At 41.8% G+C, this 16,596-nt stretch overlaps 1 protein-coding gene across 8 annotated transcripts in view; it reads left to right on the top strand.

The window, feature by feature from the left end:
• Window positions 1-16,596, top strand: part of ANKRD44 (ankyrin repeat domain 44) — a 286,713-nt gene that overhangs the window by 132,321 nt on the left and 137,796 nt on the right. For 7 of the 8 annotated variants that reach the window (XM_044768524.2, XM_070508287.1, XM_044768520.2 and 4 more), the window contains one exon: window positions 13,507-13,585. In XM_044768524.2, the coding sequence (XP_044624459.2) occupies window positions 13,507-13,585 (79 nt within the window). Of the gene's footprint in view, window positions 1-13,311; window positions 13,388-13,506; window positions 13,586-16,596 lie in introns of those variants that run through there. The other variant, XM_070508291.1, reaches the window with a different exon arrangement.

Below are 16,596 nucleotides of genomic sequence, written 5' to 3'. Positions count from 1 at the left end.
TATTGATAGCATAGGTGCCTTTGGTGGCAAAACTCTCTTGTGAAGTGCTGGAAAGTTTTGGTGAGGGTATTCTAGCTTGGGGATGCCTGGTTTGAAGGTTTTTAGCTTTGGGGGAGGAGAGAAAGGGCTTAGCATCCAAAACCCCAGGGCAGCTCTTGTCTGTCCAGGTTGCAACCAGATCTGACTCTGCTGAGCTACTGAGACTGGATGAGAAAGGAGGGCTTCACGGCAGCAGGATTACAGTCTGAGCAAGGGTTTAGAGCTGCTGAGGTGTCCGTGTTCCAGGTGGTTCTGTGAGAGGAGAAGACTCCACTGTGGGTCCCATGAGGTAATGGATGACTCATGCAAGGCCCACCTCTGGATCTGGGAGAGGTTCCCGTTACCTTCGGGTTGAGGTAGGACAGGATGCAATGGCCATGTGCAAGGAGGTTGACTGCTTCAGACCAGAGAGGAGGTGGGCCAAGCACTGCTATGGGCACTTGTAGGCAGTGCCAGCCCTTCTATTGGTAAACAAATAACATTTCTTAGTAGTAAAACTGTTTCTCCAGAACTGTTCTGAATCTCCTTCTTGTTTTGTCTAATCACCAAGGGGACTGAAAAACTCAGGATAAGCCACTAAAATATCCATAATAATAATAACAACACTAGAATGGCTAATTGGGCATCTAGATTTTGCCTGCAAGGGAAGTGATCCTATTTTCATTTCACAGAAAAGGGAAATGAGTCTCAGAAAGGTTGCTTTATTTGCCTAAAGTCACACAGCTCATAAGCAGCAGAGGAGGGATTCAAAGTCAGGTCATTCTGGTGCCAGAGTCTATGTTCTTATGGCCACTTGCGGCTGCCTCTAGTGAAAGTGTGTCTGTCCTGCAGGTCACTTGACAGGAAAGATCAGAGTAAGACCAAAGGCCTCCAGAGTGCCCTGAGGAGGGTGAACCGGGTTCTTCTTGGAGAGGAATTCTTGCCGATTAGTGAGGCCCTTGGTGGTGTTGTGAGAGAACACAGAGAATGTGGGCTCAGGAAACTGTCACCAAATGTTGGTGTGTGACTTTGGGCAAGTCAGTTCATTCTCCGAGTCAGCCTGGGTCCCGCCCTGTGAAATGGGGACGATGGTGCCTACTTGATCGGTCCCCTTGGGTTTTCCCAAGAACCAGGTGAGGAGAGTGCAGGAGAGCGCCCTGGCAGCTCTATGGGGCGTCTGCAAGTTCCAATTTTCCCATGCTTCGTCGAAAACATAATGTTTTGTCATTTGCAAAGAAACACATTCACATAACAATTATTTACAGCCTACTACAAGGTTGTGAAGGCTTTGGACAGGAAATAATGTCCAGCGCTTTACTGTTTCTATGTAATTACTTAAAATTAGCTTTCGTTAGAGCATACCTGTTGTGTTTGCTTTTTTAAAATAGGAAAGTCTTCTCTTACTTGCAAAAGGAATTTTGTTTTCTTGTTTCTAAACTTCATTACATCCAAGTCTTGAAATAAAGGCAAAGAATGAAGAAGGTAAATACCCATCAAATTCTCCACCCGGAGGTAATCATTGTTCACACCTTGGCACATCGAGCAGATCGGACCTTGGGTCAGGCTAACTGCATTGGTGATTTTTATTACCAGTATTACATTTAAACTCTATTTCCGAAATATCCACCTGAAGGCTGAAAAAGACTTGTAAAGAGATACTAATCAGTTCAGTTAAGGTGATTTTCTATGGAGCACAGAAACTGTTTTTATAAGCTTTTGCTTTTGCTTTTAATCCACATCCTTTCACGCCGTGCTTCCTTCCTGTTTGGCGTTTTCTGACGCTGTGCGTGGTGTGTCTGCTCTTTGCTGGCTGCTGGGATTACCCTGCCATTAGTCCACTGTAGCAAATAGCCCACTGCCTGGAGTCAAGAGAGCGAGATTCTCTGAGGCTCCGTGAAGGCAGGGACGGAACTGTCTCTTGAATGCTACTGCATCCTAGGACTGAGCATGGGCACACAGTAGGCCCCAGGAAGTACTTTGTCATTTGTATGAATGAGGGGTTCCACCACTGCCATTAACAGCTGTGTGACTTTGAGCCAATCATTTAAACTCTTGGGATGTCTCTAGTACTCTTCCAGTTCAAATATTTTGTAATCTAGGCTTCCTCACCTGAGCTTTTGATTCTGACACTGTGCGGTTGTTTATCTGATGACAAATTTTCCCCATTGCTGTCCCCTTAAAGCTGTGAAAAACTAGCAGCTGCCTTCTCTTCTCCTTTTCATTAACTGGAGATAATTTTCCAACCGATTATGTTATTGTCTTAGTTATCCGCCTCTCCTAAGCCATCTATGTTTGTTGAATAAGTTGGCTAATGAACTAATTAAGAGAGACAGTGAGCCTCGCCGGGGTGGGGTCCTGAAACTAGACTTCTCACCTTGCTGGGTAGCTCACTGGAACCGAGAGCAGCTCCATGTGTGGGCTCCCTTAAATATCCTTAGCAGTAAAACATTCCCACTGTGTATAGGAGAATTATTGTTTCTTCATGAAAAGCTACTAAACAAATACATTAAAGTTAAAGACACTGCTTCTTAATATACTTGGGATGCTGCACAGAGCAAATGTGAACATTAGCTCCTAGGATGCAGGGGAGGTGGTGCTCTCAAGACCTGCATTGGGTTTCATCAGGAAGTCCTGATGATTGTCTTTGTAGTGGGTGGATGTATATTCCTCTTTCATTGGCAGCACAGCACAGCATCTTGGCCGGTTTTCCATTCTGTAGACCTAGAGGAGTGGAACCCTCTTGCATGTTTTGTTTCCACTGACTTTTAGGAAATGTTTCTGGCCAAATGATATCAGGACAATGGAACAAATAGTTGGTACTCCATCAGCCTTACGATGCCAGGCTGCTCTAAAACGGCTTCCGTCACTTGGGAATTTCTGAGCACAGTGGTAAGAGCCCCAGAGTCTTCTGGCAAGACCTGCTGACAGGCTGCAGTGTGCCCACAGGTCAATCATAAACCATTCATCTCCCCACTTGGACTTAATTTTCTAGATTTGTTTTCTACATCCTTGCTCAGTACAGATTTGTCAAAGGTTTTGTTTAGGAAACATAAATGTTCTAGGGTTTTAAGGAGAAATCTTGCTTGTGCTTACTTTTAAAGCATACAGACTTTAACCCAACACCCCATTCTTTTGTAAGAACTTTTTTTATGACTATACATGAGCAGGACGTGAGTTGCCTCATTTCTTTTCATGAGTTTGCCATTTCTTTTCTCCTCTTAACTGAATTTATCTTGTTGCCTGGCTGTATTTTTTTAACTCTTAAATATGCCCTTCTTTCCGTTATGTAAGATAGAGAATGTTTTACATGCCTAGTTATGTATTTTAAAAACAGCTTTATCGAGATATAATGAGCATACAATAAACTAGATGTACTGAAAGTGTACAATTTACAAAATTTTGACATGTTTACACCCATGAAACCATCACCACAATCGAGATAATGAATATATCCATCACCCCCAAAAGCTTCCTGCCGCCCCTTCCCATCTCTCTCCCAGCCTCCTCAGGAATCACTCATCTGCTTTCTGTCACTGTACATCAGTTTGCATTTCCTAGAATTGTATGTAAATAGATTCATACAGTATGTATTCTTTTTTTGCCTGACTTCTTTCACTCAGCATAATTATTTTGATTCATCCGTGTTGTGACATATAGCAGTAGTTCATTCCTTTTAATTGCTGAGTAGTGTTCCATTATATGGAAATACCACAGTTTGTTTATCCATTCATTTGTTGATGGAAATTTGCATTCTTTTGCATATTTGGCTATTACAGATAAAGCTGTTATGAACATTCATGTGCAAGTCTTTGCATGGGTACATGCTTTCATTTCTCTGGGGTAAATAAGAGTAGAATATCTGGATCGTGTGGTAGGTCTGTATTTATCATTTTAAGAAATTGCCAAACTATTTTCCAGAGTGGTTATACCATTTATTCCCACCAGCAGTGTATGAATGTTCCAGTTTCTCTACATTCTCACCAACACTTCATCTTGTCAGTCCTTTTGATTTTAGCCATTTTAATAAGTATGTAATGTGACTTTGATTGGCGTTTCCCTAATGATTAATGATGTTGAGTATTATTTTGTGTACTTGTTTGCTAACTGTATATCTTCTTTGGTGAAGTGTCTGTTCACATCTTTTACCTACTTTTTAATTGTGTTGTTCGCTTTCTTATTAGTGAGTTTTGAGAGTTTTTTGTATATTTTAGGTATAAGTGCTTTATCCAATATATGCTTTGAAAAATATTTTCTTCCGGTCTGTGGCTTATCTTTTTCTCATCTTAACAGTGTGTTGCAAAGAGCAGAAGTTATTAATTTTGATGAAATATGGCTTATTGATTTGTTCTTTTATGGGTCATGCTTTGGTGGTGTATCTAAGAAATCTTTGTCTAATCCAAGGTCACAGGGGATTTCTCCTGTGTTTCCTTTAGACATTTAATAATTTTAAATTTTTCATTGAGTTCTGTGATCCATCTTGATTTAATTTTTGTGTAGGGCGCAAGGTATGGGTCAAAGTTGTGTTATTTTGGCTCGTGGATATCTAATTGTTTCAGCACCATTTGTTGGCAAGGCTGTCCTTCACCAGTGAATTGCCTTTGTACCTTTTTTGAAGATCATCTGTGGTATTCGTGTTTGCGTCTTTGCACCAACACCAAGTTGTCTTGCTTACTGTTGCTTTATGACAAGTCTTAAAGTTAGCTAGTGTTAGTTCTCCAACTTTATTCTTATTGCCTGCTTATACTTTTTACTTGAGAGAATTTTTTTCCTTGAGTCTAGAGTATTAGAACAAGAGTACTGATTATAATAACCAATCACTTTCATTTTGTTTACCAAGGCTCATAACTATTCAGAGTCAGCAAGAGCATGAACAATGGAATCAAGATCTGGTTCTGAATCCTGGTTCTACCACTTACTAGCTGTGTGACTCTGGTCAAGTTACTTATCATCTCAGAGTCTCAGGCTCCTCAACTGAGGATGATGATATTTAATATCATAGTTTTGTTTTAAGGAACAAATTAGAAAATACAAAATCTCTGATATAACTTTTGCTTCATATGAATTATTTTAGTTTAGAAAACTGGTACAATAAAAATATCCAGTGTTTAGTTACCCAAGGCAGATATAATCAAAATGTCTTTGGCATCCTAATTTCTCTTATTCTATCTCATTTTAAAGTCTTTTGAGTGATTCTTGTTTAGTTTTAAAAATTGGATATAGTTTTGAGGTTTGTACGTATAATTTGAACTTTTTTTAGATATAGCAAAAGGTACTAGTTTTCTCATATGTCTACATTACGTTCAGATGGATGAATTAAAATACCAACAAAATGATGGTTGAATAAAGTTGTTTGATCATGGAGGTGTATAGGGACAGAGATTTGCTATCAGCTTTGAGGCGCAGAAAGTTCTAGCCAAGGAAAATCCAGCTCCATGAGATAATGTTTGCATGAAAGATGAATAACAATTGTAAATCTAAATTTTTCTCTTACGGTGACATAGAGGAGACGTTGATCCATCTCTGCTACTTTCATTGAAAGTAGAATTAAACAATATAAAGAGAATCTCCATACATCATAAGAAAAAGATTAATAACTGAGTTTAGAAATGGGTAAAGGACATGGACAGGCAGTTTGCAGTTGAGGAAGCCAGAACTTTAAATAAACATATGAAAAGAATCTTAACCTCACTTGTCTTTAGTGAAATGCAAATAAAATGACAATGAAATACCATGTCAGGCACATCATATTGGCAAAGAGTAGTAAGGTTGATAACATCAAATATTAGCAAGGGTGCTGAGAAAAGGCACTAATATGTGGCTGATGGGAGTCTAAATTGGTAAAACTATTTTTGGTTTTTTTTGAGGAAGATCAGCCCTGAGCTAACTACTGCCAATCTTCCTCTTTTTGCTGAGTGAGACTGGCCCTGAGCTAACATCCATGCCCATCTTCCTCTACTTTATACATGGGACACCTACCACAGCATGGCTTTTTGCCAAGTGGGATCCGAACCGGCGAACCCTGGGCCGCTGAGAAGCAGAACGTGCAAACTTAACCGTTGTGCCACCAGGCCGGCCCCTGTAAAATTATTTTTGAAAGCTATTTGACAATACCTAATAAAATTGAATATGAATATACCCTAAGATCCAGCACTTCCTTTTCTTGGTATCTGCTCTAGAGAAATTCTCATACCTAAGCAGAAAGAAACATGTACAGAGATGTATATTGCACCACCATTTGTAATAATGAAGAATCGAGACAGCCTAACCTAACACACTCTCTCTCTCTTTCACACATACACACACACACACACACACACACACACACACACACACACACTTCAAGCTATTTTCCGAACCATTTGCAAGTCACAATCCCCATGGCATTTTACCCCTAAAGTTATATTTTAAGACAGAGTTCTGAAGCGGATGTAGAAAAATGTTAACATGTTTGGTTTTGCTGGTGGAAATGTATAGTTTGTTATTTTCTGCACTTCTCTGTATTTGTGAGATGTTAAAACTTGAAAGTAAACATGAAAATTTTAAAAGGAAACATGATTTTGTTTCTCTCCTTTGCTTTCTTTCCTTCTTTACAGCTTCCTTTAGTGCTCCACCTTAAGACGAAGCATCTTTCCCATTTTGCGTTTTGTTTGATTTAAACCTGTAAACATGTCTTCGGCTCTTCTCCTCACATGATTTGAGGTACCTCCAAGGTACCTATTTTGTGTTCAGAGTTTCTTTAGACTTCTCCTTGCTTCTAGTGATCTCTGTTCAGTATCACGTTCTGCTTATTGGGCCTAAGTTGTCAGTTACTTCCCTGCTTCTATGATATTAGTGGGCGTTTGGAGTGACGATTGGAACTTAACTTCATCTTTCATGACAGGAAGGCTTTGCAGGGCCTGTTTTCCTAACGTTGCTCCATCTGCCTGTCTTGGAATGTGAGATATTTATATGTCGGGAGGGATGTTTGTTTTAGGGTATGACAGATACTTATAATGAAGATTAGCTCACGCACTTCTAGCTGAGAATTTCCAAAGCAGGTAATAAACAATTCTTAATCTTCAAAACAGAGGTTTGGGGTGCCCCCTCAGTCTGCCTGTCTACACAGTAGTTTTAGCTGCCAGAACAGCCTCTCTGCCATGTCAAGCTCACTTTACATGTACGTAGTGCAAGTTCCCTATTTTCTTTCATTTGCTTCTTTGGTAAACAGATGACAGAAACTTCCTCTGCCTGATCTCTCTCTGACTTACTGCAAATGTAGCTCAGACGCCAGCTGGCTGTGTGTGTCTTTGGCTATTCATAGAAAGGGAGGGTTTACCTTCCTTCCTCTAGAGAAACCTGGGTCTTTTCATGGGTCTGCATCTGTTTGCAAAGGGCTATTTGGAATTGGAGCTACTGAGTAATGGAAAAACATCTCTCTTTTTGTGGTACACTCCCCCCCTTCCCCGCCCCCGCCCCCCCCCCCCAGCTTATCTGTGGCAGATACGTTCTAAGACCCCCAGTGGATGCCTGAAACTCTGGATAGTACCAAACCCTATATATATATCATGTTTTCTCCTATATATCCATACCTATGATAAAGTTTAATTTATAAGTTAGGCACAGTAGTTCTGCAGTTCATCCTCTGCCCAAGGAGAAGGCCGCTGTGCTTTGCCATAAGCTCGACAAATGGAGCAGGAGACAAAAAGGGAGAAGAAAAGGAGGAGGTTCCGGGGAAAAGAGAACACGAGTAATACTACTATTAAAAATATGTTCCAGGTGGGGGCCAGCCCCATGGCCGAGTGGTTAAGTTTGCGCACTCCGCTTTGGCAGCCCAGGGTTTCACTGGTTCGGATCCTGGGTGCAGACATGGCACTGCTCATCAGGCCACATTGAGGCGGCGTCCCACATGCCACAACTAGAGGGACCCACAACTAGAATATACAAATATGTACTGGGGGGATTTGGGGAGAAAAAAGCAGAAAAAAAAAAGAGATTGGCAACAGTTGTTAGCTCAGGTGCCAATCTTTAAAAAAAAAAAAAAGCTTCCAAGCCAAGGATCCCCCTAGGGTGTCTAGAAGAAGAAACAAGACCTATCTGGTAATTATGGAGTGCTAACATAGCTAACAGAGATCCTTTAATTATTTTTTTCAAAATGTCTTTTTGTTTATCCTACTGTTTGAATCCACAGCATCCCTATCGGGGGCACCCACCTTTCAGAACTCTGTTGTTAAGTCTTATTGTCACCACTTAAGAGAGAGGGACTCTGAGCCCTTGGATAGGTTGTATGACTTGCCCAACGCAGCAAACTGATGTCAGAGAAATGGGTGTCCTGACTCCCGACCTGAAACTTTTTTCCTTATAAAAATGGAAGCAAGAATATCACCTTAGAAGTTGCCTTGATAGTCCAAAAACCTTTCCGTTGTACTGCCCAGATATTCTGGAAAAAATGTGACAAACATATAGTAAACATCTTTCTAAATGAACTAACAATAAATGAATAGTGTGGGGCCAGAAATGAAGAGTAAACTGAGAAGCAAATCTGGAAGCACATGAGCTTATACTGCAGGGAGAAGTCAATACTCCAGGGCCTTGGCATCCAACACTTGCTCGGGGAGGGGAGACAAGGTGGAGAATGAAAACTGAGACCCTCATGTAGAGAAAGACCCTGGAAGTGGTCTTGAAGAAAGATGCTTGAAGCGAAATGGTGAGCTCGAAAAAAAGCCAAACCCTCCACAAGCAGATGGCACAGCGATGCATTAGCCTAGATTCTTGGGGGGGGGGGGGGGGGGAGGGAATAAAAGTGTCTCCACTGAGCACTTGCATCACCAGAGTCTGCCCTCATGTGGTTTGGGGTTTTGAATTCACAACATCTGCATAGTCCAGGAAATTTCAAGCTGAAAAATAAGCATAAAAATTCCTTCTAGGCCAAGGATACCCCTAGGGTGCCAAGAAGAAACAAAACCTATGTGAAGAGATGTGCCCTCGATTCAAGGACTCAGGGCAGCCACAGATTAAACCTCCACTGAATATGAGCGGAGGCCTAGGTCCCGGACCCAGGTGGAAACAATTCACCATAAGCAAGCGTAGCAGGCATGACAACCAGCAAGAACTTGAGATAATGGAAGCATCAGAGAGCAATATGAATAATGTTTAAAATCATCTAAACATGAAGGACAAATCCCAAGGGAAAAACAAAACATTATTTTTAAAAAATGAACAAAAATTGAGGGAAGAGTTACGAAGGAAGAGGTACAGGAAGCAGTATGAACACACGATGCTAGAAATCATCCAGGACTTTGGTCTAACAGAGATGAAAAGGAGAGTCAACAAGGAGAGGAGAAAGATAAGAGAAGTACAGTGACTTAGGGATATGTTTTACAACCATTTATTCAGCCGTATTTTCTAGACATCGACATTTATTGAGAAGTTATCATTTCCCAGACGTTGTAGTAGTCGTTAGGAATACAAAATTTCAAACACCCAGTCCTCGCCCTAAAGAGACTTACAGTCCACTTAGCAGTGTCCAAAGTCAGGACATCAGAACAAAAACAGTAACGGGGAAGTGGGAAGTAATGACATTTGTGATGTTAAATGATTTGCAAAAGTGACCAAATGCAGTAAGACAAATGTCTTAGTGAATACTGCCCCGAAACCCATCCAATTCTGAACTGCCCTGAGCAGGAAGTCTAAACTGACAAGACAAAAATCTTTTCCGAAATGGGAAATAAACACATTTTGCCCAGGACTGCCTGGAGGCCCTATTGGCTCCAGCTGATCTGGGAATATTGGAAGCGCTGGGCCAAACTTCCAGGTTAGTCACAGAGCACAATCTATATCGTCTGTCTACTTAAGCGTAGTTTCTGGATCCAAATTAGAATCCAGGACCTGGCCAGGACCACAATAGCATTCGGGCACAGTGGCTGAGCTCTGGGCCGTTTGCATTCACTTCCATCTGTTGCCCAAGTGGACTCTGTGATGACCAACAGCTGATGAGTGTCATGCAGGTCTTTACCACACCCACGGATTCAAGAGGAGAAAATAATTCAAAAGCCAGTACGGTAAGATCAACACGTATTGGAAATGGGTCACCAGAGAATTCTTCTGTTTTTTGTTTTTTAAAGATTGGCACCTGCACTAACAGCTGTTGCCATTGTTTTTTTTTTCTTTCTTTTTTCTTTTTTTTCGTCTTCTCCCCCGGTACATAGTTCCATATTTTTTTTTTTTAGTTGTGGGTCCTTCTAGTTGTGCTATGTGGGATGCCACCTCAGCATGGACTGATAAGCGGTGCCATGTCCACGCCCAGGATCCGAGCTGTCGAAACGCTGGGCCGCCAAATCAGAGTTCGCGAACTTAACCACTCGGCCACGGGGCTGGCGCCCACCTGGAACATATTTTTAATAGTAGTATTACTCGTGTTCTCTTTTCCCCGGAACCTCCCCCTTTTCTTCTACCTTTTTGTCTCCTGCTCCGTTTGTCTAGCTTATGGCAAAGCAGAGCGGCCTTCTCCTTGGGCGGACGATGAACTGCAGTCTCCTGGCTGATTTCCCTGCCTGAGTATGGTGATTACTGTGGCTCTGTTATCCACCCCTCAACACATGATCCTGTGCATCACTCAGGTTCCTTGCTAGAGAGCGGGTGTTGGCCACGCTTGGTCAGTAGTGGAAATGCATTGTTATTTTAGTTAAGGTCTTAATGGCACATGAGGTTGTTTATGTAGTTCTGCTGCTTTGGAGAACCAAAGGACTCCCGGCTGAAGACATAGCTTCTCTGCAGTTGCCTGTCCATGGCATGTCCCTGAGGGAGAGTACCAACTGGCACAGTCATTCTGGAAGATACAGGAAACCTTAAGTGCATATTTACAGAAACACTGGGATTTACAATTGAGAACTTACAAGATGATCTCACATACGCACATTTTATATTATAAAAACTTCACTTTGAACAAGCCATATCATAAAAGGGGCCACATAATCAGCAAAACCAGTTATATAATGACGGCTCAACCAGATTTAGACATTGGGGTTTTCTTGGCTTTTCATTTGAGGCCAAGTTCTCAAGCAGAGCTCTGACTGCCCTTCAGGTCAAATGAAGTCATTATTTGGGTGGGGTTAGTCCTTGTTTAAATCACTTAGGTAAGGTTTAATTTGTTGAACCAAACCCTGGAACCAGTTCAATTCACAGAAGAACGTATAATTATATAACTTTTATCCCAAGATTCAAGGGAAAGTTTTCAGTAGGTATAGAGGAGATTCAAAGGGAATATGAAGCTAAAATGGAAAGTGCTTGTAGAGCTGTCAATAGAAGAAACAGAAACAGAAAACATTGGTGAAAGTCCGGTCTTAGTTATTTGTATAGTTCATTGCACAAACTGACACTTGATTCTCAAATAAGCAAACGTGCTTTCAAATACTGAGCCTTTATTTTCACAGAAAGGGTGATATGGCTATAAGAGGGTTAACCATGGTTGTATATCTTACTAAACTCTCCAGGGGATACCATTATTTTGTAGGGACTAGTCACAAGACTGCCCTATTTCCACTTGTCTGCAGTAATTACCTGCAGCATACGTAGACGACATAAATTCCCAGCTAATTCAGACCCCTCTTTTTATCCACTTAAAATTTAGTTCATCCTTTCATAAAACCTATTTACCAGACCTCCTAACAAATAGACTGGTTTGAAGATCAGTTCCTGTCATGTCCCCTGCCTGCCATCTGTTTTAGATGTTAGTGAGTCATAAAATGCCTAAAAGCAATATTCTGAAAGAGACTGAGAAAAAGCAGAGGGCCTGAACTGTCAGAAAACATAATCATGTCCTTGGGCTAATCAAAGGTTGTTATGTGGCTTGTATAATCAAGTGATAAGAGGAATGATGGTTAAAACTAATGGTGAATCCACGAATCTCAAAACTCAAATGTGTGCTAGTTTTGGGAGAAACCTCAAAGACAGCGTTTTGCTTCCCATTGCTGTGGAGCAGTCGATGGCAGTTTGTGGAAGAGACTATGCGCATAGACCAGCTCAGTTTGGCCAGTTTATGCTAAGCACCTAGTCTGCTGCTGCTATGGGGATAACGGGGAGTAAGACCTGTTCTTTACCCTGTGTGGGTTCTCACTCTTGGAGGGAAGATATCACACGGCTGTCCATGCTCATGACAACAATGGCTATGCACAGAGCTCTTGCTATGCATGGGCCAAGCTTCAGGCCTGCCTAGGGTTTCATTTACTTACATTATTTTGAGTTCTCCTTTCAGTTCTCTAAGGTAGATATTATTATCTCCAATTTATAGATGGGGAAGCAATATTTTTCCCCCTGCATGCCATTGTGCAGCTCAGCACAATGTGGTAAGTGCTTTGCCAAGACTTAGACTGGAGTCTGACAGGCAAAGGGCCAGTCTTGATGCTGTTATATACCTGTGGGGTCTTGAGGAAATGTCTTGATTTATTTGAGCCACAGTTTTCTCATCTATAAAACAGAGATAGTAATATCTACCTCAGCTCTCAGCTTCAGTGTCAACATCCTTAGAAAGGCCTTACTCGACCACTCTAAGGAATCTTACTCCCATCACCCCAGTCACGTGATCCCGTGACCCTTTGTTAAACTTGTTATAGCCTTTATCACCGTCTGAAAAGGTCTCCTGTGTCATTGGTTCACGTGACTATTGTCAGCCTCCCCACTTGAATGTAAGTTTGTGAAGGCAGGGCCTGGGCCCATTGCTGTCACCCCTCTGTCCCCAGAATCTGGTTCTTGGCATATAGTAGGCACTCAGTAAGTTTTGCAGGGGCTGGCCCCGTGGCCGAGTGGTTAAGTTTGCATGCTCTGATTCACAGGTGGGGATCCTGGGCATGGGCATGGCACCGCTCATTGGGCCATGCTGAGGCGGCATCCCACATGGCACAACCAGAGGCACTCACAACTAGAATATACAACTATGTGCTGGAGGGATTTGGGAGAAGGAGGAGGAAAAAAAAAAAAAGAATAGTGGCAACAGATGTTAGCTCAGGTGCCAATCTTAAAAAAAATAAGTATTACGTAATGGGCAGTGGTCTAGGCAATAGTTAATGGGGATAGAAAGGAGAAAATGACTATACTTATGTTTAATGTCCTTGTGAACAATTCCACTATGTTCCCTTAGAAAGAAAATGAATCATTGAAAGCTTTGAACTATACTGTTAAAGTAGATAGAAAGGTTTGAATTTTTTTAAACCATACTGAAGGTTTGAGATAAATTGAATTTCATCATCCAGTGCATGACAGTCCATCCTTGACCTGAGCTGGCCTTCAATAAAAGAAGCAGGGAGGCAAATACGACACACAGACAGAGAAAATGGGATCTTTCGTATATGTGACTGTGGGAAATGCTCAGAGAAATGGCCAACCGGAACTCACCTGAGTGGGTGTTTGGCCTTCAGTCTCTCCCATAGGCATTAACCTCAGAGAAGGTGACACATCTTACTGTGTCTACAAAAGGCCCCTCAGCTTTCACTGACTTGTTTATCTTTGCTGTTCCAGGATTCTGAGAAGCGAACTCCGCTTCACGTGGCCGCGTTTCTGGGAGATGCAGAGATCATTGAACTCCTGATTCTGTCAGGTAAATACCAGATGTACTTAAAAACCAACTGCAGATAAAAATTTAAATGACCACTTTAACAGACTGACTGCTACACTGAACCCAAACAAAATTTCTTTATTGTGCTCATGGAAGTTTGTCTGATCAGCGATTTTAACAGTAGACAAAAGACTGTGCAAGAAGCTGTTCTTATTGAAAAATGGCTTCTCCAGGAAAACTTTTATATTGCTTTGAAAGTGTGATTCCTGACTGTCTAATCAAGCTCAGTGTTATAGGTGAATTCGTACATTTGGATATCTTTTAATTTTTTTCATTGAAAAAAAAAAAACAAACGAAAACTGGTTCCTTAAAGTCTACATGGAGACACACAAATGTGTGTATTTACATATATTGAAATTGCACTGCAAAACTACTATGTTTTGTTTATGGATACAGGACTGTGACTATGAAATCAAAGCGTAAAAACATGGAAGGAAAGGAAATGTCAATTTCTGGATCGTGGTTACCTCTGAGGAGGCAGACTGAGTGACAGATGTCTTCAGGGAAGGGTAGAAAAGAAACTACAACTCTGAAATATTTTATTTTTAAAAAATTGGAATCAAATATGACAAACGTGTTAAATTGGATTTGTGTGTACACTGGTCTTTGTGATATTGTTCTCTTTATTTCTCTGTGTATTTTAAATATTTCATCAGATTTAAAAATGCCAATGCTTTCATTTTGGAAACCTGTGTGCTTGGTACATCTCACCAAACAGGTTTCTAAAACCAATATGCGCTTTCTTCCTGGAGTGTTTGCAAGACAAATCCTGGGAATGAATCTGAGCCCATGCACGTCTCTCATCTCTCCGTGTAGACTGAATGCAGACTGACTGGCTTTCCTCCTCTTCCTCCTCCTTTTTGTTTGGGGAGATTCACATCTGGAGGAAATGCTGCTGCATACAAACTGCACAAAACGCCTATCAGAAGGCTTGCCTTTGTTTACAGTAGTAAAGGGAAACTTAGAATTCCAGAGTAAGCTGAGCAAAGGTAGGAGCTGATAGCTGTATTCAGGCAGATGGGGAGAACGTTGTGGAAAAGGAACAAGGATTGTGCCGTGATACGCAGGAAGATTCACGTTGTCCTTATTTTTGTTGTGTTCATGTTCTCGAGGTGAGTTTTCCCAGGGAACAAGTGTTCTGTGCCATAAAACTGGTGCACCCCGTGGTCCTGACGATCGCATGGGGCTTAGGGTAGATTTCGTGTGGCGTCCCTTGTACTCTCGAGTACAGTCCTTCCTTCTGACAATTCTAAAGACGTTCCAGGGCTGTGTTTTAAACAAACATGTATTGTCTGGTGCTGGCACAGACTATGGCTAAGGGCCAGCGCACACCTGGCCGGTTGCCCCAGCAGTAGAAATTTTGCCCATGAAAAATTGTGGACAGGATCACTGGGGGTGTACAATAAAGAATTTTGTGGTGTGACACCTAATGGTCCCAACTATAACCACCATCCAAGTGTTGTGTTAAGAGACATCTCAGAGTCTCAGAGGAATGTTTGGTTCATGAATGTGCAAGTTCAAAACTTTGTCTTAGACTCCCAACTTTGTTTTTTGTTTGTGTTTTTCCACATCTGAAAGGGAAGGTTTTAATTCTGCAGCAATGAACTTGATGCATCTGTTTTCCTCAGGCATCTGGGGGCTGGTGATTGTTTGAGGAACTTGGTTTCACATCCCCTTCACGTGGGCGTGGAGTCCACCAACCTCTGGTAAATGGCGCTCATTCAGCGGAGCCAGGAGAAGCTGTTCCGTGTGTCTTCATCTGTACACCTGGCTGGTCTTGGAATTACTGAGCTGTTAGCTTGTCTAGTATAATTTTGGGTGGCACATGCTATGAAATTTTCTTCCTCCCCTCATCAAATTAGGAAGAGTTAGGGCATGGGAGAGCATTGGGAAAGTTGTTTAGAAATTTTACTCAATTCTGGAAGCTCAGGCAAACTCTTAGAACTTGCATGGCTTTAAATCCCCTGAAAGGTCTTTTAATCAATTTGTATATTATATTCTTAAAGAAATATCATTGCAACAGTGTGATGATTTCGTATCTGAGCTTAACTCTGGCAGCCGGCCCTTTAGAGAATCCAACCAAACTGTTTTCCAATTTAATAATGAATGAGGTGCTAATTATTCCCATTTGGACAAATAATTTGGCCTTCCTGGACTAGTCCATTACAGCTGTGTTGTCCGTTGTGTTAACTTACAGGGCATAGTGTAACCCAAGCCCCCTAAATTCCTGCTGACATTATCTCCTGTTAGCCAGGCAGACGGAACTCTGAATGCCTCTGAGCAGACGGGGAGGAATTCAGGCCTCACAAATTTCCCCTTCTTAAAACTGCCTGTCCAAATTCTGGCTTTATTTTCCCCCTGCCTCTAGCTTCTGTCTGGGAACTGGCTGAGTCAAGATCAAAGCAGAGAGAAGGTCAAGAGCTTGCTAAATCATTTGCCTGGAGATGCATGAACAAGATCAGTGTGCACCACTCAGTGGCTAAGGGTTAGGAGATTTGGGTTGAGATACAGGAAGCAGGGAACACAGAGAAATGGCCACAGGACCAATACCCTGTCGAGAAAGCCTGAGGATGCTCAGGGGTTAGAGGGTCCGGGCTGAAGGACGCAGACTGGAAGTCCCCGCCCTCTAACTTGGGAGTGTTTGTGAGCTGTAACTACCAATTAAAAATCATAAATTTATTAGAACATAGAACACCAGACAACTGGTATTCCTGTAAAATTATTTCCTGCGACTTTCCAAAATGTAATTACCACTCCCCATGCAAATGGCCTCCACAGCCAGTGGCTGGTGGTTCTTTTGATTCTCTTATGCATGACAAATATTTGTCATTTGAAGTTGGATTTGATATTTCTTTTTGGTCTGGTGAAAGAGGGGTGATTAAATCAGGCAATGCTGATTTTGGCCCCCAATGTGATGTGATTTTAAAGTAATGAGCCGATTTCTGGTGGGTGTGTAAACTGGCCCTGAAGGCAACTCCAAGGGGAGTTTGAAA

Source organism: Equus asinus, chromosome 4, assembly GCF_041296235.1.
Source record: "Equus asinus isolate D_3611 breed Donkey chromosome 4, EquAss-T2T_v2, whole genome shotgun sequence".
In the NCBI taxonomy this organism is placed as follows: domain Eukaryota; kingdom Metazoa; phylum Chordata; class Mammalia; order Perissodactyla; family Equidae; genus Equus; species Equus asinus.
The sequence above is the reverse complement of the archived record's forward strand: the minus strand, read 5'-3'. Positions and strand labels throughout refer to the sequence as shown.